General features: G+C 44.6%; 1 protein-coding gene across 5 annotated transcripts in view; it reads right to left on the bottom strand.

The window, feature by feature from the left end:
* AGTPBP1 (ATP/GTP binding carboxypeptidase 1) overlaps nucleotides 1–22,663 on the bottom strand; it is a 198,390-nt gene that overhangs the window by 113,441 nt on the left and 62,286 nt on the right. The window contains exon 1 of one of the 5 annotated variants that reach the window (XM_088470095.1): nucleotides 13,937–14,023. The exons of 3 other annotated variants lie outside the window; for them this stretch is intronic. In XM_088470095.1, coding sequence (XP_088326221.1) covers nucleotides 13,937–13,982 — 46 coding nt within the window. In that variant the 5' untranslated portion in view covers nucleotides 13,983–14,023. One more of the 5 variants, XM_088470096.1, reaches the window with a different exon arrangement.

The raw sequence follows: 22,663 nt of genomic DNA, 5'->3' as shown, positions 1-22,663 counted from the left end.
CCTCGAGTAGTTGGAATACCTCTGGATGAAGCGACCATTCCCCGGGATGCACGTTGTAACGGCTGAGGAAGTCCGCTTCCCAATTGAGGACTCCGGGAATGAAGACTGCTGAGATCGCTGGAAGGTAGCACTCCGCCCAAGTTAGGATGCGGGACACCTCCACCATCGCAGCTCTGATGCGAGTTCGTCCCTGGTGATTGATGTACGCCACCGTGGTGGCGTTGTCGGATTGCACCTGTACTGCCCTTCCTTGAAGAGCGGTGCCGGCCGAGTGAAGGGCCCTGTACAGAGCCCTCAGCTCCAGAATATTGATGGGGAGAGACGCTTCCTCCGCAGTCCAGCGGCCCTGAAGTGACAAGGAGCCAGTTACCACCTCCCAACCCCGAAGACTGGCATCTGTCGTGAGCAGAACCCAGTCCGGGATCCAAAAGGGGTGCCCTTCGAGAAGATGAGCTGTCTGAAGCCACCACACTTAGGACAGAAGTACTTCCGTGGACAACACCAGCATCTGAGACCGGATCCTGTGTGGTAACCCGTTCCATTCCGATAGAATCAGCCTCTGTAGGGGCCTGGAATGGAACTGGGCGAAATCCACCATGCCGAATGCAGACACCATGGACCCCAGAACTCTCATCGCTGAGTGTACCGACACTTGACCGCTGCTCAGGCAACTGTGTATCCGCAGCTGTAGGGAGGAGACCTTTTCCGGAGTCAGAAAAATCCTTTGCTGAGAGTCTAGCAGGACCCCCAAATGAACCATCCGCTGCGATGGAATCAGGGAGGACTTTCCCCAGTTTATCAACCACCCGTGCACTTGTAGACAAGCGATCGTCAGGACGAGATGATGGAGCAGTACCTCCGGGGAGCTTGCCAGCAAGAGGAAGTCATGCAGATACGGTAACAGCCAAAAGGTAGAGCTCTGAACTGGTAATGATGGTGTAATATAGCGAACCTCAGATACTGCTGGTGTGAAGTTGCTATAGGAACATGGAGGTAGGCGTCCTGGATGTCCAGGGAGACCATGTAATCCCCTGGTTCCATCGCCAGAATGATGGAACGCAAAGTTTCCATCCTGAACTTGGGAACTCTGAGGAACTTGTTCAGAGACTTCAAATTGAGGATGGGGCGATGAGACCCATTGTGTTTCTGCACCAGAAACAGCTTAGAGTAATATCCCATCCCACGTTGAGTCTGTGGTATGGGTACAATGACCCCTGCTGTCAGTAAGGTCTCTATAGCTACCTGAATCTGTAAAGCCTTGGTGGTGTCCTGCGAAGGACTTGTGCAGAAAAACTGGTGGGGCAGTCTGTGCCGAAAAGACAGGGCGTAGCCCTGAGAGACCACTTCTCGAACCCAGGCATCTGTGGTGGTATTGTGCCAGCACTGGGCGAATTGAAGAAGCCGGCCTCCCACTCTGGGGTCCCCCAGAGGGAGGACCGTCCCATCAGGCAGAAGGCTTATCTTCTTGCTTGGAAGAAGGGCGCCTAGCACTCAAGGTTTGCCTCTTGGGTTTAGAGGCGGTCTTAGCTGCCGACTGCCTCGGGAAGGACTGACCTTTTGCCTTGCCCTGAACCCAAAAAGAGTGAACGGTCGAGCTTCGAACCCTAGCCGGTGTTGTAGCTGAAGGGAGGAAAGCTGACTTAGATTTCACCAGGGTATCTACTATCTTGTCCAAATAGTAATTCTCCATTACAGGGTAAGGCCTCAAGGCCTTTCTTTGAATCAGCGTCTGCTCTCCAGGACCTCAACCACAAGGATCGGCGAGCAGACACTGCTGCCGCCGAAACCCTAGAAGTCAGCGGACTAGCATCTAAAGATGCTTCTCCAATGTAGGAAGCAGCATCTCTAATCTGTCCTAACAACGCTCTCTGGACAGCCGGAGCATTGTCTGGAAAAGTATCCTCTAATGCATTGGACCAACCCTCAATGGCCTTTGCCACCCAGGAGATGGCCATGAACGGCCGGGCTACTGCCCCTGAGAGAGAGTAAATGGACTTTAGGCAAGTCTCAACCTTCCTGTCCGTGGGATCCTTCAGCGAGGATCTAGACGGTAATGGCAGCTCCTGATTAAGCGAGTGACATGGGAATCCACTGCCGGTGGGGTTTCCCATTTTTTACAATGCGCCTCAGGAAATGGATAATTAGACGCCAACCGCTTCTGTGGCTGGAATCTCTTACTGGGCGCCTGCCAAGCCACCGCCACATGATCCGTCAATTGATCAGACAGGGGAAACACTGCAGAAGTCACCTTAACCTTTTTAAAACTAGGGTACTTAGACTTAGGGGCTGGTGCCTCAATCTCAATTTGAAGAATGGCTCGCACTGCCCTAACCAGAGCCCGCACATTGATGGAGGACAGTATCCACCTCGTGGACCGAGGCGGTGTCATCATGTACTTCCATACCATCTGAGGACACCTCGGTGGCTGTGAAATGCGCGGCTTGTGCCATTATAGTGCATTTAGACTTCCTTGAAGGTATGTCACTCTGCAGCATCGACTGAAAAGCCGAAGACGTGGCCGCCAAACTCTGGACCGAGTTGGAGAGCACATCCACCCATGGAGGGGGAGCCGCCCCAGGGGCCTGAAAAGGCACCACAGACTGCTGCGTCACAGGGGTAGACTGTATATACATAGGTAACCCCGCATAATGACTAACAGGCTGAGGCCCAGGGGGACTCTGCAATAATTGCGGGACACCCGGGGAATGGGGGAGGGTAGGCTGGGGCAACGCCCTGGTAGGGACAGCAGTCGGGACCGACACACGGTCCGCAATAGACACCAGCACTTGAGAAAACATCGCCCATGGTGGTTCCTGCGACATAGGGGGTTTTGAGGGGCCAGGTACCAACTGGCACCATCCGCACAGGCCATCCTGTGATAAATCCTCCCTATCCACAGCGTCTGCAGAAGAATAACACTGGAGCCGCGGAGTGCTCAATCTCCTCCTCAGACATGACAAAATATATTGTAGAAATATATATATATTTCTGGCAATCGAGAAGAATAGTGCCACACCGGCGCACTCACCTGTGTGCTAAACAACAGCCCACAATATGGCACTGTGTCGCACACAACTGTATGTCACTGACCACACCAATACTTTATTTATATACGTGAGGTTTGTAGAAAAACGCCCTTCCCCCACACACCTTTAGGGCCTTATAGGAGAAGGAAAGGGATAGGTATAAGCTGACAGTAAGTGGAATAAGCACAGATAGGCAGCACTAGCAAAAGTCACATACCATGCAAAAAGATATACTCACTGCACTTTTCACTACACTCAACCGCCCAGTTTCAGTGTCTGGGAGAGCTACAGTGCTGTGTACACTGTCCTTTAGCGGGTGAGAAGTACACAGGGGGACCGGTCCGCATGCTCACTGAGAGATCAGCGCTGCCACCTAGAGAAAATGGCTGCCAGAGACCTCAGAGGAGGAGTGGCCGAGTAATCTTCAGCTCAGGGACGCCAGACTGCGTGCTGAAAGGCGCGCTGAGCTGAGGGGAGGAGCCGCTAAACAGGGAAGGCTTCCTCCCCTGGCTAGCTATTAACCCCAGGGTTGCCGGCTTCCCGCTTGCCGCGTATTTTACCCTGGTGGTCTAGTGGTCTCACGGGGTATGCCTCCAAGGAGGGGGAGCCTGCTGCCACCGCTAGCACCCCCTGTCTGTCCCCCAGAACCGGGGGCATCGGACTGCATTTAGAGGAACCCGTGAGCAGCTGCTAATCAGCGATTCGCGGCTTACCTTATTCTCCCCAGCGTCTCCAGCAGCAGTCCAGGGAAAGCCCCAGAGCCCTGTTAGTACAGGCTCTGGGGTCCCGCCGCGATCCCCAGATAGGCACTGGCGTCAGGGCACCAGCGGGGAGTAGGAGCGGCAGCTTGGACGTCTGTATAGACAGTCCGTCGCTGCCGCTCTAAAGATCCTAGTAAAATAGTTAAATTAAACTAACTATAAAAAGAAAAAGAAAAAGGTTTTGGGGGCTGCTCCTGCAGCCCCACTGCGCCAGGGTGACCCGACTCCGGCCGGGCACCAACTAAAACTGAGGTGCCTGTGGCTCAGGGGCGGGGTATAGAGGAGGATGGACCCAAGTGCACCCTGGGAGCAGCTAAAGCTTTAACTGCGTGGTGCCCATAGATCCAGATCCAGCTATACCCCAAGGTCAACCCTATGGACCCCCTATGGACCCTGAAGTAGAAATAAATGTTTTTTTTAAATTAGAGGTGCATAAAAATGCCTAAAAGTATATATTTGTGTTATTTAAAGCCACTTTTAAAATTAAACTAAAAAACATTAAAAATATGCCTTCAACACCCACGTGCAATCATAAAAACACATGTTCCATTCATATACCTGTCCCACATCAATTAACCCATTTCTCTGCAATTTGCACTTTTTCTCCCAAAAAAATGGGATTTCATTAGTGCCCAAATTAAACTAATTAAATTTTTTTTGCCTAATAATACCTTTTTTGCCACCAAAAACTCGGGTCCGACCTGGGTTTTTTCCAGACATGGTTCCAACCCAGGTCAGACACCGTAATACACAGCACCATCAATCTGGGTTATTCTCTGGTCAGCCCCGTTCACACTGAACCTGGGTCTGCCCTGCTAAACTTGTGAGGTCATAAATAGTGGGAGGTGACTGCTCCACAACCACCAACCAGCTCATTTTAGTCATGATCCAGGTCAGATAACCTGGATTCCGCCGTTTACACTGCACCATTACCCCGGTCCATCCTGGATTCGACACTGGTAGCTACCTGGGTTGGATTGCCGGGTCACTTGACCTGGGTTATTTTTCAGGGACCCTTTTAGCTGAGATGCAACCCGGGTAGACCCAGCAAAAACCCAGGTTTTTGCTCTGGTGTAATAGGGGTATTATTCATTAAGGAGGGTGTCCTAGAGGATCTGAACCTAGTCGCAACATTTTTACCAACAAGCTAATGCTTGTTGAAAAACATTAGCGAAATGCGCGTTGGCGTTTTAATTGTGCCAGTTCCGATATGTCCAGTACTAATACTGTGTGTGTACTGAGATCATGTTAATAGTGTTGTTTAAGTCTTGTTCATAATAGCCGTGAGACGGGAGTGACTGCCTGCCGCACGATGCTGCAGAGTCAGTGCGGCTTATAAACGCGGCCAGCCCGCCACCATACAGCACGCTGCCGGCTCTGGAGGGGCACACTAATAAGGGACAAATTAAAGTGAATGTGTCCGTGTATGCCGTAACTCGAGCTGGCTAAAGGAGACATTGGTCATAATATATATATCTATATATATCTATATATCTATATATTACAGTCAGGTCCATAAATATTGGGACATTGACAGAATTTTCAGATTTTGGCCTCTATTCACCACCACAATGGCTTTGAAATGAAACAAACAAGATGTGCTTTAACTGCAGACTTCAGATTTAATTTGAGGGTAATTACATCCAAATCAGGTGAACGGTGTAGGAATTACAACGGTTTCTATATGTGCCTCCCACTTTTTAAGGGGCCAAAAGTAATGGGACAAACTAAACAACCCTAAATCTAACTTTCACTTTTTAATACTTTGTTGCAAATCCTTTGCAGGAAATTACAGCCTGAAGTCTGGAACGCATAGACATCACCAGACGCTGGGTTTCATCCCTGGTGATGCTCTGCCAGGCCTCTACTGCAAATGTCTTCAGTTCCTGCTTGTTCTTGGGGCATTTTCCCTTCAGTTTTGTCTTCATCAAGTGAAATGCATGCTCAATCGGATTCAGGTCAGGGGACTGACTTGGCCATTGCATAACATTCCACTTTTTAGCCTTAAAAAACTCCTTGGTTGCTTATGCAGTATGCTTCGGGTCATTGTCCATCTGCACTGTGAAGCGCCGTCCAATGAGTTCTGAAGTATTTGACTGAATATGAGCAAATAAAATTGCCCGAAACACTTCAGAATTCATTCTGCTGCTATTGTCAGCAGTCACATAATCAATAAATACAAGGGAACCAGTTCCATTGGCAGCCATACATGCCCACGCCATGACACTACCACCACCATGCTTCACTGATGAGGTGGTATGTTTTGGATCATGAGCAGTTCATTTCCTTCTCATCTCTTCCCATCACTCTGGTACAAGTTGATCTTTGTCTCATCTGTCCATAGGATGTTGTTCCAGAACTGTAATGGCTTTGTTAGATGTTGTTTGGCAAACTCTAATCTGGTCTTCCTGTTTTTGTGGCTCACCAATGGTTTGCATCTTGTGGTGAACCCTCTATATTCACTCTTGTGAAGTCTTCTCTTCATTGTTGACTTTGACACATATACATCTACCTCCTGTAGAGTGTTCTTGATTTGGTTAACTGTTGTGAAGGGGTTTTTCTTCACCAGGGAAATAATTCTTTTGTCATCCACCACAGTTGTTTTCCGTGGTCTTTGGGGTCTTTTGTTGTTGCTGAGCTCTCCGGTGTGTTCTTTCTTTTTAAGAATGTTCCAAACAGTTGATTTGGCCACACCTAATGTTTTTGCTATCTCTCTGATGGGTTTCTTTTGAATTTTCAGCCTAATGATGGCTTGCGTCACTGATAGTGATAGCTCTTTGGCTCTCATATTGAGAGTTGATAGCAACTGATTCCAAATGCAAATGTCACACCTAGAATCAACTCCAGACCTTTTACCTGCTTAATTGATAATGAAATAATGAGGGAATAGCTCACACCATTACTTTTGGTCCCTTAAAAAGTGGGAGGCACATATTGAAACTGTTGTAATTCCTACACCGTTCACACGATTTGGATGTAATTACCCTCAAATCAAATCTGAAAGTCTGCAGTTAAAGCACATCTTGTTTGTTTCATTTCAAAACCATTGTGGTGGTGAATAGAGGCCAAAATCTGAAAATTCTGTCAATGTCCCAATATTTATGGACCTGACTGTACATATATATATATATATACACACATATATACACACACACACACACACACACCTCCAATGAAATTGAACTTACTGTGAGGGTATTAATTTAACCTATTGATTGTCCAAATATAAGTCGGCTTTGACACTTGTGGTGTATGTGTGCGTATATGCCATAAATTTTAAGCTGGCTAAGAGAGACATGAGTTGTGTATATACAATATTTTTGAACTAACTGTGAGGATAGTAATCTAACCCATTAGTGATCTATTACACAAGACACAGACATCACTGGATCTTCCAGGGATAATTTAGCATGTCATTGAACAATTTAATATAGGTACTATACACAGTTTAATACTACTATTTTAGTTTTATTTGAGACATTTAGGAACTGAGCACTATAACATTTTAAATATTTATTTATTTTTCATATTTTTGGTTTTGGATTTTGCTATGTTTATTATACCACATTTGTGGTTATTAAATTAACAATAATAAAGGTCAAGTTTTAGATTTATTTTGTAGGGTTTTGTGCACTCATCCAAGGGAATCTTTTTCTTTCTTTTGTTATATATCACTTATGTATCTCAGAGTGGCACCCCTTTCCCTTTATAATATACTCAATATAGGAGTTAAATATTAATAAGGGTGACCCTATATGTCCTGGTACGACCTAAATTCCCGTTCCTTGTTATTTAAGAATTTTTACCTTAAAATAGGGATTTTCCACAACTTTTCACCGGGTCAGGAGGTGGTGAAAACTAATTTGCAAAAAATTATATGGAGAATTTGCACCCGCAAATTCTGCGGCTAATAGGTTTGCGCAATAAATACTTAGTTGCACAATAAGTCATTTTTCGCAAAAAGGCGGCATTATGGCGGCTAATAGGATATCCCCCAGTGTCCTGTTAAATTTGATGTCTGGGTCCTCCGACAAACCTCCAGATATGCTCTTGAGCCTTCTTCCCACAGCTCTTGTTGTTCTATTTCAGTTGTGCTTGTGGGTGCCTCCGCTGCCTCACTATGTCTGACTCCTCTATGGGTACAATCAAATTAGGTGTGAATTGTGAGTTTGTTTCAAGAAACTCGCACACTTCGCACGAATGCGTGATCCTGAGAATTCTCCAATCCAATTAAAAATGCCAATTCGTGGTACTCACAGTGGAGGTTTGCGAATTGACTGCCAAATGAGATGTGAGAGAAGTGCATGAAGAAGTGGGAGCATCCTGGACCCCCCAAAACTGATAATTTTGTTAGCAGGAATGTATAGAAGACTGTTTGTGGGCATTAGGAAGATACTGTAGGTTTTGAAATGGTGTCAAATGGCTGATCTGTGCTTTTTTTAAAAAAAAAGCAATATTTTTTCATTTAATCTCAAAAGTAGGAATAAAAGGAGGTGTATTTTTTGGGGGGGGGTACTTAGAAAAAAAACTAAAAAAAAAACCAAAAAACTATTTTTAAATTAAAAATATTGTACTTAAATTTGGGGTGCCTAAACGAACAAAAAACAGTTGATTTAGGGGTACTTTGAGGATAATTTTTTTTTTTACCCCCAAAAAATGACATGTAATTATTTACCAATTAAGCTAATTGGAAAATTCCAAATTGCCTAATTATTAATTAGAGGTGGGTGTCCAAGAGGTCCAGCAAAGTGTCCCGACATTTTAACCTTAAAATAAAAATTTTCCATCCCATCTATCGAATGGAAAAAATGCGAAATCAGTCTGACTGGTTCAGTGCGAGTGGCTAATTGGATTGCAAAATGAATTCACTATGCAAATACAAAGAAAAAATAGCAACTCACACCGCTCAAAACACACCTAATTGGATTGACCCCAAAATGTCTCATTCTAGATGTTTCTAAGTTTATAATTTTCCTTTTGTTATTTTTCTTACATTTTTACACTGTAGATTACGTATGTATGCATTCTATGGACTCTTTTCTACATGCTCACCATTTTGCTATTGGCTGCTTATGCTTAGAATTATTTCCTAGTTTAAGTCTCTTTCATTTGTTGTTTCTGTCACAAATTTCTTAAAAGTAAATCAATAAAAAACACCCTAATAAAGTGATTTAAACCAAGATCGGGGGATCCAGGCATAGACTTCTCCCCTTACTATTCCTGACTCCTCCCACTTCTTAGACTATGCTCTTACAAATATAATTAATATTAGAACAACATACAAGTGTACATCATTCCCTGTATTAAGCTCATCCTGTAGGGTGTTCAAACGTGCCACAGTCAGACATTTGGTAGGTTTCTGTTACTGTTAGGTAAAGTTGGCACGACATTGGTGTTGGTCACAAAGAAAAGAAAAGGCATTTTCCCAATTGACCAAGCCCTACTTTAGCAGTTGTAGAAGCTTAGATAGTGTTAATCAGGGCCGAATTAAGAATTGTGGGGGCCCCTTCAAGCCACACAGAGCCTACAAAGCCACCCACACCTCTTCCCCCTAGCTACACAGAGCCTACCACCCCCCATTCCCCCTAGCCACCCAGAGCCTACCGCCCAACTACGCCCAAACCACATTGAACCTATTGCTCTGCCGCTGTATACTAACCTGAGTGACGGCGTGACCTCCCGGCAGATCTGCTCCCTAGTCCCCTCATCAGTGTCACCAATGTAATGTGTCACATGACGCCGATGAGAGGGAGTACTCGGGAGCTGCTCTGAGTTGTATGCAGCAGCACTGACTGTGCTGCTGCATACAGTAACAGAGCCACTGGACACCTGTTATCACACCGACCCTGTGTTGGGGGCCCTCTGTGTGTGGGGGGCACAGGGACGACCGCCCCTGTCGCCCCTCTCTTAATCTGGCCCTGTTGTTCATTGTAGGAATGTTTGAGGGTAGGGGTGCTGAACACAGAGGAGGACACATCTGTGCACACCAAAGCAGAGCCGTTACTACACATTTTGGTGCCCTGTGTACATAAAGAGCATTGGTGCCTCCTCCATGCCTCAAGCAGGTGTGTGTTGAAAAAAAAAAGGGTGTGGTCTCACTGGGAAGGGGCGTGACCACACAACAGTACCCACAATTAAACTTATGCCACAGAGTAGTGCCCCTTAGTCACATTAGAGTACGCAGTAGTGCCCCCTTTGTTACATTACACCACACAGTAGTGTCCCTTATTCACATCACAACATAGTGCCCCTTGCACATTATGCCACACACAGTACGTGTGCATGCACTGACCAATTGTCAGAAAGGTAGACTTAGAAATAAGGTAGACTTATTAGACTTAAAAAAAAAACTCAGGGGCTTGCTTACCAAACTTCAAAAGGCTCTTTTGGAGGAGAAAGCAGGTGCTTACTGTCTGCACCAATATTGTCTGGCTCCCTTTTATTCTGTTTGCATATCTTGTGCCTACCAACTCATACATATCCCCATTATCTCTTCTCCATCTTCCTTATAAATGCCCTTAGTAAACATAAAAAGGTCACAGCAAAACCCCCATAACACTACTGAAAATAATAAACCATGTACAGTACCAAACATATATTCTACTTCCATTAAATATGCCATTAACTACAGTACAAATATTATTATAAATGTTCACATACAGCTGATAGTGAAAATAAATTATCAATCAAAGCGAAACAAATAAAGGTTTGGTTGATTTGACCCTTTCAGTCTCAGAGGCTTTAAATTGTGAGATCTTCAGTACAAATGTACTTATTCTGAAATAAACTGTGAAATAACGATATTATGGGGAATATTTATTAATTATCAAGTTTTGACCCGATAATTATCATTTGTTATGGTGGCAATAAGAATTACTATCACACGAACATATCACATGAAGGCTAAGAGCCCACCCCTGCGATGCGTTAGGTTGGCTCTTATCCTCCTTCGGGACCCTGCTGTGCTACTGCACATACAGTCTGCTGACTACACATATGCGAGCGCCCATTGCCGGGGAGGGATCCTACAGTTCCCTCTCCCTACAAATATTGAAAATAGTGGCTTATAGGCTATAATGGCTAGAGCCATCTGGAGATGGCATTAGCTACTGAGGCCAAGCTCTGGAATGTGAAGCATACTGGAGCTTGGTATATTCTGTAATTAAGAAGCCTCCCATAGAAACCACATTGGCTGCTATGAAGATTGACATGACCACACGCAAAAAAAATCTGTCACTCAGAATAAAAAGCCAATATCTTGCTGCCTGTGCCTTCCTAAAGTATTGTGCCCTCCCATATTAACCACAAAAAGAGGTTGAACTCAGAGACTGTAAGATTACTGAAAATTCAGTGCTTTACTGGACATCTGGATATTTTGGGGACGGACTCCCCTTCATCCTGTTCTGCCTCAATTTGTGGTGCATATATTATATATATATTATTATATAGTATAAAATATAATAAATCAGTTATTCGTTAATTAATAGTTAAAAAAGTTTTGCCGAAGATGGATCAAGAGGCACACCTAACAATCAGTGGCTGATGAGCAGACAAGTGAGTGGCAGGAGGAGGAGAAAAGTAGTGTGGTATGGAAAACAGAAGGGGAAGGGTGGGCATGAGAAAAAGAATACAGCTAATTGGTGACTGGTCCCACAGGAGGGGCCAAACACCGGTAAACAAAGCAATAGAGTGACAAAAAAGGTGCCTAGGAAGATGTGATCGTGCGTCATTAACAGTACTAGTTGCTATTGAGAATGACGCGGCCACACAGGAGCGACCATCGTTACCGGTTAGTATACTGAGAGAGACCAAGCACCACACACAGATGGCCAGCTGCCAGCCCAAAAACCCAATGAGGAGTCCGCCCAGGCCGCCTCTGATAATTAGCACTGTGGCCATTACATTGCATCTACATTACATCTACAATACATTTTATACTTTAATTGTCTCCTTTGTGGTGGTGACCATTTTGGGAGGGAATCCCTTATTTAAGATATGTTCAGCCGGGCATCTCAGCAGCCAGACCAGCTCATCTTGCCATCTGCCCTTCTGGGATTTGCCAGAACTGCCAGATGGCATGTCCAGCCCCGGGGGGATCACAGAGGCCACTCTACGGGATGACGGCAACCAATCCAGGAATCAAGAAACTGCTGATCTCTATGTAGAGAGACTACTGAACCACTCTGTAAAAGCGCTAATAGGAATATTCATACAAAAATAAAAAAAATTCTTATCTGTAAAACACCAAATTCACAAAGAATAATCGACCCAGTGCAGATTCACTCATTATAGCAGTAGGGAAGTTTGGATCTAGGCTAAAGTGTCAGAATGGCAACAGGAGCTGGAATTTAATAACGCGCCAGATGCATTTTGTCACCAAGACTTTGTCAGAAGAGCTTGGCCCAGGGAAAGAATGGTTTAAGTAGCAATGTCGTCCCTCACACCGCCAATTGCGGGTTAGTGAGAAAGCTTCACTGAGCAATGACTATCAAGTATCATAGGAGCAGGCGTAAGTGTGGACACTTAAGTGAAGAGGAGATCAACACCAGAGCTCATATTAACTGGCAGATAGAACGGTCTGTGACGTGCAGAGGCATGGACACGGTGTGTGTTGCCACAATATGAAGAAACTGAGCAGTAAGTAGCACAGTGGTGAAATAGGGTCAGACCATAAGCAATCCATTGTATTACACACTGAGTGATACAATAAATAGCCCTGGGTTATTAAACTAATATTAAATGTAAAAGCATAAAAGTCAACATAAGTCTCAATATAACCAGACACATCTACAAATTAGTAGAAATTACAAAACTTCATACAAATTGGTAAAAAACTATTTGATACTCAATGTTAAAAAAAAAAAGAGAGATTTATATTGTTTAATATTACTGATGTTACTTGGCAGAACTACTGTTACATTTTTATTAAATATTTTGATGTATGTAGATTTTGAATAGGATAAACGGAAATAAATAAGAACATTGAAAAGATAAATGTAAAACAAATTCATTAACTTTTCTCCTTTTTTTTAGTCCTTGTAATATAATTTTAGCATTAATTTGCGGACATCGCAAGTACTAAATATAATGTGCAGAATCCGTCATGATTCAGTCGGTTTATGATAAAACATTATGGGCCTGATTCAGAGATGTACACTAATGCCATGCTTCTGGGAATAGTATTGAGCCCGCAGGCACCTTCACAAATCCTAAGCGTCTACATGCAGCTTCGTTCGCAAAACTTTTGATAATCGTCCTTCTGAGTAACCCTATGGTTGCGCAGAATGGCTGCGTGAAGAGAAACACCACATACTTTTCTTTTGACTGAGGTACTAATTAAGTCACCTGTGCTCAAGCATGGATATCCTTTAAACGTGGACTATAATTGGCGTTGTTTGGAAACATTTGGCGTACAGGTTCACAGGCGCAGCCTGCGTCACATGCTCGGAAAATAGTCACGACACGCCTCCGTTTTTGCCGCCACTCCCCGTTTCCTCTTCCAATCGCTCCAACTGTCAATCATACTACAAGTAAGTGGTCGCTGCGAGTGATGACTAATGTACCTTGACGCATGCGCAGTTTACTGATAATCGTTCAACTGCGTACATATAGGCATAGCGTACATCTCTGAATAGGGCCCTAATTCCACAGAGTATTTCTCATGCACATTAATCCGTAATTTCCCACTACCTTCTGTACGCAAAACAAAAAGATTGTACAAAGCACATTTCAATACTGCTTGCAGGAAGGAGGTTTTACAGAATAAACTATACAGTTGTATGTAATATAGCATTTCTAATTATTTTTCATAGTACGGTAATATAAAATCCAACCAATGTCACAGTACATTCAAGTAGCAGCTCTATCAATTAAATTTGAACAAGTTGTTTTTACATGTTATTCCTGGGCAGATCTGTAATCTTATCTGCTGCTTTGCATAGTCAACATGTGTAATACTATGACATGGACATATAAAAAGGTAAAGTAGTGGATGTTTATATACATACAGAATAGAGGTTAAACAGTGTAATACATGGGTACTCACCTGACAAGGAGATTACAGCAACCGATTTAAAACTATCCATCGACACAAACGCTTGCTATACAGAATGACAATATGGACATGTGCATGTTGTGTTTCAGACTTACCATCCACAACACGCGGCATACAGATATCTTTCTGATATGCACTCATGGTTTATAATCCAGCAAGGTGCAGTGACCAGTACACTTTACTTACAGGACACTTGACATATTGACACATGCTGACAAATGCCAACCCACACATACTGAGAATGGCAAATAGCTGACTCTACTTCCCAAGTTAAATTATTTTTAGCTATCATGATTTTCCACTACATGTGATGTTTACAGCAAGTTATGACAGTTATTACAAGTGGTTATGTTCTTTGGCTTAAGGGCAAATTTTGATATTCCGCACTAAAACACTTTTCCTTTTAATCCAGGCATGCACATTGGCAGGGCTCAAAGGATTGTTTATTTGGATATGTCCAGTTAAGTAAAAGAGCGGTGATCATCATGAATGCTTCACTAGAGGTATAATCAAGAAAATAACTGGGGATCATAAAATGATACATGTACGATAAGCACAAATGTGATTTAAGCCAAAGTCACTTAGATCAGACATATCAGAACAAGGGGCATACTCAAGGAGGCGTGTGCTCCAGTTGGAGTCTTTCGCAATGTGCAGCTGTGAATCAGCCTATAGATTGAAGCTAATCTGTGCCATGGTATTAAATAAAACCTAAACCTGATAAATCCAAATGCAGTCCTGTAGTATGGGGTTTTCATACAAATTATATAATGTCATCATAGAAATTGTTTAAAACGGGAGTTCTCAAGTGAAGTACCAGCAGCAGGTCATGTTTTATGGAGTTCTTTAATTATGCACAGAGGTGGTCATCTATTTTGCGGGGTCAGTAAGTATCCCACCTGCTTCCACAGACAAAACTCCTCAATACATGATTTGTTGGAGAAACGTAAGGGCTGGTGTTGAGAACCACTTGTTTAAATCATTGATGCAGTACACAACTCCTTCCATTGAGAGCAGTGCAATGATTTCCATGTGATCACTCTTCTTCCTCCATGGGATGAATTTCTGGGATTCCTGGCTGACAGACAAGCGAAGTATGGCAGGATTGTACAAATCTTGAATTAATGTCCATTAGTTGTTATTTACAGTGCAGCTTTAAATGGTAGGGGCTGTAATAAACCATATAATAATGATAATACTTAATAGTAGTTGGTCACTGGTCTCACAGCAAGTGGTCGGTGGGTACAGGTGATGGGAGTGACATGGGGAAGTCAGTATTCGAGTACATGCTAGATATTAGCACATGTTAAGCATTTTGGGGTCAGTGAGAGGTCCACGAAGCTTGTGGAGGTATGAAGGACATGAGGAGCTAGAAGCTGATTGGTTGACAGGGGTGAATTAATAGAGGAGGGGGCCCATGTGTATTCCCCGCCCGGGGGGCACCCTCCTCTCTCCCCGGCGGTCGGCAGAAGACTGACGGCTGACCGCAACAGTAGTAGACTCTGGGTAATAATCTGTGGCCAGAGTCTACTGCACATGCGCAGGTCGCCGGGAAAATGTCGCAGCGGGCATTTTCCCAGCGATTTCCTCACTGTGCATGCGCAAACTGTCGGAGAAATGGCCACGGTGGCCATTTTCTGGCATTTGTGCAGGGCTGAGACACCCAGAAAATATGGGTGCGGTGTGGGCCTCACCTGGACCCGGGGACCCTGCACCCATTTTAAAATACTCCCCTGTTGGTTGCTATAGGCAACTTACTTATCCACCTGTACTATTTAGAAGAATTTTTACAGTTCCCCCATTGTGCACTGTGCTGCATTTCAGCTATCAGAACATCAGATGCCTTGTTAGCAGGAGGAAAAGGTTCTGTTTGCACTTTTAAAAGACTATTTTTAATGTTGTTTAACACTCATGTGTATGAACCCTAATTTGTGAGCACTGATTACTTTGTTTCACCTCCCAAGTACTGAAAACGCTCCTATCCTTAACATTATTTTTATCCTTATTTATATGGCGCCACAAGGGTTCCGCAGTGCCTTACATAAACAAGTGAACAAGAAACCAGTGACTTACAGTACAATACAATGCAGGAGGACAAGGTTTATATACATTGCTGCATTAGCGATCATAACACTCATATAAGCAACAAGGAGTAAGCAACCAAGTGTTAGATGCCCTAGTGGGGAGTAAGGAGTAGATGAAAGTATAAGTAAGGAGAAGTACAAGAAGGTAGAGGGACCTGCTTGTGAGAGCATACATTCTAATGGGGAGGGGCAGACAAACAGGTGTGACATAGATGGGGTAGACAGGGAGGAAGGACCATGTAGCAGCGGGTTAGAATGAGGCTTTGTTGAAGTAGTGGGTCTTGAGAGCCCGTTTGAAGATTTGTAAAGAGGTGGAGAGTCTGATGGGGAGAGGTAGAGAGTTCCAATGGTAGGCAGTAGCATGGGCAAAATCTTGGAGGCGGGAGTGGGAGGCAGTAATCAGTTGGCAGGAGAGACATTGCCAAAATTTTGGCTTCCCCCTCCGGGGTTGCCTGGCGCAACATATGGGGCAAAGCCAGGGATATTTACCAGCATTAGCTGCAGAGCGTGGGCAGTGACCACGCGATTGCGTAATTTTGGCCTTACCCCTGCTACACAATGCTGAGATTACTGGTAATTGTGAAGCAGAAGGCGGGGTCATGATTATGAGATTCAGCGCTAATCTAATAATCGCCACCCCCACCCCCACCCCTGCAGGGGTTTGTTTGTGAGTTGCGGGAAGGGCTGGGGGTGTAGGCGGCCAGCCAGGAGACTTGCCTGCTTTTCCGGGGAGCCAGGCGCGCCACCCGATTTTCGGGAGAATAGGCAAGTATGAGGAGAGGTAGCCTGCATTTGTTGAGCGAAGAGGGAGGACGGGAGTGTGAAGGTAGGTAAAGTCAGAAATGTAAATGGGAGAAGAATGGGTAAGGGCATAACATTACAAAATAGTAGGTGAGAGTCCTATACTATATAATTGCTGCAGAACAGGATAGAGCATCAAGCAAGCCTGGGGAGTGCTTAAAACAAAGGTGACCGATACAAGCTGCCATCAAGCTCTAACATCCAGACTGCTAAATAATGTGCCTAATTAAGGGTTAAGAGAGTACAGAGGAGAAATAGATAAATTAAATAACATATAAGAACGGAAAATCTGCTGACAGGCTCTTCAATATAAATTTCAACCTCCATATTGGACCATGGTGTATTAGAGCTCTGTGATTTGCTGTACCCTTTAGGTGATATTATATAGGGTGAACTTACGTAAATTAGGTGAAATTGAAGCTACACATTAGCCACACAGCAAAAATACTGCTGGAGATATAATGAAATGGATGTATTACCAAAACAAGTGCAATGATAAATAATGCAATCCTAAATGGTTGATTCTTCTACTACCTCAAGCAAGCTGAAACAGGTGTACCAATCTTATACATCTATGTTCAGAAAAGGACTAGGCTAAGTGGATCTAGGTGAGATAGACCAGGGAATGCATGCACTGCAGGAGATATCCGTTTCTATTACAGGCACTCTAAACCATGATAAATATAAAATAGGATACATTAAAAAAGGGTTTGAAGCACAAATCTCTATATAAAAGTTTTTTTTCAGAAGAAGTTGTGCTGCCTCCAGAGGTTGCACTTGTGAAAACGAAGTTTCACATGCTGACAGTACAAAGGGCTCTGACCAGATCAGAGAAACCAAAGCAAAAATGAAACATAGTTTTGTTCTTCCATAACAGATTTGTTATACCACACGATCCCTGCCTCAACGTGTTATGGGATGCGGTTAGAATCCCGACCGATTGAATTCCGGCGGTCAGAATGCCGACGCCGGAATCCCGAAGGTAAGTACTGGGGTTAGGTTTAGGCACTAGTGGGGGAGGCTAGGTTTAGGCAACGGGGAGGGAGGGTTAGGGGTTAGGTTAGCAGTACTTACCTTTAGGCGTCTGCATTGTTACAGACTTTAAATAGCCTTTTGAGGGAACAGTGATCCAGGCTTTGAATACTATATTATATGCCACATAGACATGATATTAATTGAAAGGTTGTAACTCTCCTACCAAGATTATAGTTTTCATAGAATATCTCCCATTTATTCCATAAATAATATGCAGCCAAGAAACTAATTTCACAAAATGTCATACCTCCCCCATTATATATTTACATATATTGGAACAAAATAAGCCCCATCCTTGATCCACCCAAACTACGTCTTAGCTTTATTTTCCTTTTAAGATATTTCTTTACAGCAGGTCACAGAATAGGAATAATCAGTTGTACATAATGACAAGTATACACAGAAATAAGTTTAAAAAAAACAGCATTTTACTCAAAGTTGACCGGTAAACATGTGTGTAAATTTATATGTATATTTTATATACCAGTATGAAAGGAACTGTTTAAGATCATGTTCCCACCATGTGGGGTTCTGAATTTGTTGTGGACCCGGGGTGGTGATAGGAGCAGACACAGAAGCAGACTTAAATGAAAAAGTGGAGTTTTTAATAAGTGACTTAAAAGACATGGGAATGGCAAATAAAAAGTCCAGGTATAGCACTAAAGTGCACTTGATAACTGTAGTGGGGGTTAATGGGAAATGTCCAGATAGTGACAGGCAGGAAGAGTCCAGTAAACAATTATGGTGAGCTGTAACAGAATGCAGATATGATGAGCTGTAACTGAATGCAGGAATGATGAGCTGTAACGAGTGCAGGTATGGTGAGCTGTAACAAATGCAGGCTGAGGTAATGAAGTCCAGCTGGGAGTGAAGGGAGGCAAGGTGCAGGGAACAGCAGGTTCAGGTACTCAGGCAGGTGAAAATGTATGTGGAGGGTGCAGGGTAAGTCCAGCAGGTTGGAGCAGGCAAGGTTCAGGCTAGAAGTGTGTAACAAGCAGGCAGGTAAGGCACAGGTACTCTCTCTCAGCCGCAGCTGAGAAACACGTTGCACTAGCAAAGGAAGGAAGGCTCTACACCTTCCTAAATACTCAGTGCCGCGCTGTGACTGACTGGAAAGAGCACATGAACCACCAGGACTGGACAGCTGGAATCACATGGCCGCAGGCAAGATGGCGGCGCCCATGCCAACGGAACGGAAACACCGGCCAGACCTCACCAGGCCTAATGACAATGTGCCCGCACAGAGCCACGCGCAGCCAATGCTCCTCGCCAAACACCAGCACCGCTGCCAGAGGCCCCCCGCCATATCAACCTCACAGGTAATACCCGGTGACTACCATGCCGAGAAACCCTGGCCATGACAGTACCACCCCCCCTTATGGGTGGCCTCTGGACACTCACCAAGCTTCTCCGGATGGGAAGCATGGAACTTCTTGATGAATGCAGTAGCATGGACATCTCGGGCATCGGTCCAACAACGTTCCTCTGAGCCGTAGCCCCTCCAGTCCAGTAGGTACTGCAAATGTCCTCTGCGGAGACCGGAATCCAAGACCTGGGAGACCTCAAACTCTACGCCCCTTTCAGTCTGGACACGGGGAGAAGCAGGCAGGACTCTGTGGAACTTGTTTAGCACCAGGGGTTTCAACAGGGAGACATGAAAGGAATTGTACATTTTCAGATGAAGGCGATAAGCCACGGGGTTAATGATTTCTATGATGGAGAAGGGCCCGATGAAGCAAATTTCATGGATGGTACTCTAAGTTGTAGGTTCCGGGTGGATAACCCGACCTGGTCTCCAACTTCCATACGTGGTACTTTCCTACGCCTCTTATCAGCTTGAAATTTGTAACGGGAGGACGCCTTCTCAGGTCAGTACGAACTTGAGACCAGATTGAAGCAAATTTCCGTACAGTGTCTTCTACAGCTGGGACATCAAAGAAGGGCAGGCTTTGAAATTCGGGGACCCGAGGATGAAGGCCGTAGACCACTTGGAATGGTGTTTGGTTCGTGGAAGAGGGGTAGGAGGCGTTATGAGCAAATTTAGCCCATGGCAGCAACACAGACCAATTGTCTTGGGAACATGTCATAAAAATCATCAGGAAGGTCTCAAGGTCTTGATTAACCCTCTCAGTGGAACCGTTGCTTTGTGGGTGATAAGCCGTAGAAAAATTTAGCTTTACTTGCAATACAGAACAGAAGGCTCTCCAAAATTTTGCTGTGAACTGAACACCACGGTCAGAGACAATCTCAGCAGGAAGACCATGGAGACTGAAAAAATGTTGAACGAACAAGTGAGCCAAGTCAGGGGCAGAAGGCAATTTCTTTAGTGGTATGTAATGGGCCATTTTAGAGAATCGGTCTACTACGACCCAGATGGTAGTGAACCCTTGATAATTAGGCAGATCCGTGACGAAGTCCATGGAGAGATGCGTCCACGGACGTGATGGAATAGGTAGTGGTAATAACTCACCAGCCGGTGCCTGATGTGAAGATTTATGCTGGGCAGACGAAGAGCATGAAGAAATAAATTCCAACACGTCTGCTTTTATGGATGGCCACCAATAGCCTCTCTTTAAAAATTCCAAAGTCTTCTGGGTACCTGAGTGACCTGCAAAGCAAGAGGAATGAGCCCAGGTGAAGAGCTGCTTCCTTAACTCCGGGGCCACAAAGAACTTCCCTGTATGGGGCTGTAACTGTAAGGTGGCAAAGACTCTTGACTCCAAAACAGGGGTATTTTGTTGATTCTCTGATTTGTCATCACAGAGGAAAGATCTGGACAAGGCATCTGCCTTTTGATTAAGGGCTCCAGACCGGAAGGTCAGGGTGAACTGGAACCTAGAAAAAAATATTGCCCATCGGGCCAAACGAGGACTCACGCACTGAAGATTCTTGAGGAAGAGAAGATTTCTATGGTCCGTGAAGACAGTGAAGGGAAACTTGGCCCCTTCCAGCAGGTATCTCCATTCTTTTAATGCTAACTTTACTGCTAAAAGTTCTTGTTCACCAAAGGCATAATTTCTCTCGGCAGGAGAGAATTTCTTGGAGAAGAAACCACAGGGGTGAACTCTTATCATCATAACACTAGGAAAGAACTGCACCCATGGCCTCTGATGACGCATCCACTTCCACTAGAAACGGCCTATCCAGATCTGGTTGTCATAAGACTGGAGCTGAAATAAACGCCTGTTTTAAAAGTTGGAAGGCAGTCTCTGCCTCAGGTGACCATAGGGCAGGATTAGCATCTTTTCGGGTTAACGCGGTAATGGGAGCCAATAATTATGAAAATCCTTTAATAAAACGTCTATAGTAGTTGGCGAACCCAAGCAATCTCTGAATGGCTTTCAAAGTTTGAGGACGGGACCAATCCAAAATTGCCTGCACCTTCTTGGGGTCCATTCCTAGACTGGAGCCAGAGATGACGTAACCAAGGAATGGCACACTGGGAACCCCAAAGACACATTTCTCCAGTTTGCAGTAAAGGTGGTTCTTACTCAGACGGGACAATACTTCCTTCACATGTTCATGATGTTTTGTTACAGAAGACGAAAAAAATCAATATATCGTCCAGGTAAACTAAAACCGAGATGTACAACAGGTCTTAGGCTTCAATCTTTCTTGCCAACGAAAAAGAAGCCGGCTCCAGTGGGAGAGGTGGAAGGTCGAATAAACCCCTTTGCTAGGTTGTCCTGGATGTACTCTGATATGGCTTGAGTCTCAGGCACGGTTAGAGGATAGGTGCGACCACGGGGTGGCATCTTGTCAGGCAGCAGCTCGAAAAGACAGTCCCATTCTCTGTGGGGAGGTAAGACTTTCGCCTGTTGCTCGGAAAAAACATCAGAGAACATCTGGTACTCCTCGGGTATAGCTGGAGATGATAATGAAGCTGTCTTTCTTACAGGTCGTATTTTGGGAAGACAGGATTTCTGACAGTCAGTTCCCCATGAAAGAATCTGCATTGAACACCACCAGTCTATCCTGGGATTATGTTGGTGTAACCAGGGTAGTCCCAAGATGATTTCTTGAGAAGCCTCTGGTATCACTAAGAACTTTAAAGACTCGGAGTGGAGTGCCCCAACACGAACTAATACTGGTTGAGTTTCCTTGGTGACCACTCTTTTAGCTAGAGGACGTCCATCTACAGAAGTCAGAGAGATTGCTTGCTTGAGAGACGAACAAGGAATCTGTAGTTTATCAACTAGGCTGGAAGTCATGAAGTTTCCGGCTGCTCCAGAGTCTAATAGAGCAGAGACGAAGACAGGTTTGGGCTTGAGATCCAAAGCTAAGAAAATCTTGAAATCTTTAGTATTTGGGGACGGGCACATAAATCCTAACTTGATGTCCCCGAGGTCAGTTAGGAACGGGTGTTTCCCGACTTGCGGGAGCAGAAGGCCACCAGGAGACCCGAATCTCCGCAGTACAGACAGAGGTTTTTTAGCATCCTTCTCTGACACGTTCCTCTTTGGAGAGATGGGTTTGGTTCACCTGCATGGGCTCCTCATCTATAGGAGGATGGGGTGGACGGTTAGGCAAGGGAGACGTAAATGACCTTTGCCGGTCAGATCTGTGTTTTTTCAGCCTTACGTTCTCTGAAGCATAGGTCAATTTTGTTGCAGAGTGAGATCATATTTAAATTGGTAGGGAACTCTCAGGTAATCAGATCATCTTTTAATCGGTCGGAAAGGCCATTCCAATAGGCTGAGGTGAGGGCCTCCTCATTCCACTTAAGCTCCGATGCCAAGATTTGAAACTGTACGACATATTGGCTGACAGGACGGGTTCCTTGTCTCAGGGTCATGATGCTGGACGATGCTGACACTGTGCGTCCAGGTTCATCGAAAATCCTCCTGAATGAAGATACAAAATCTGTATAGTTATCCAGCAGCGAGTCTGAATGCTCCCAGA

This window comes from Taudactylus pleione, unplaced genomic scaffold (genome assembly GCF_031769625.1).
Source record: "Taudactylus pleione unplaced genomic scaffold, aTauple2 ptg000095l, whole genome shotgun sequence".
In the NCBI taxonomy this organism is placed as follows: Eukaryota; Metazoa; Chordata; class Amphibia; order Anura; family Myobatrachidae; genus Taudactylus; species Taudactylus pleione.
Note: the sequence above shows the minus strand (reverse complement) of the source record. Positions and strands in the feature narration are given on the sequence as shown.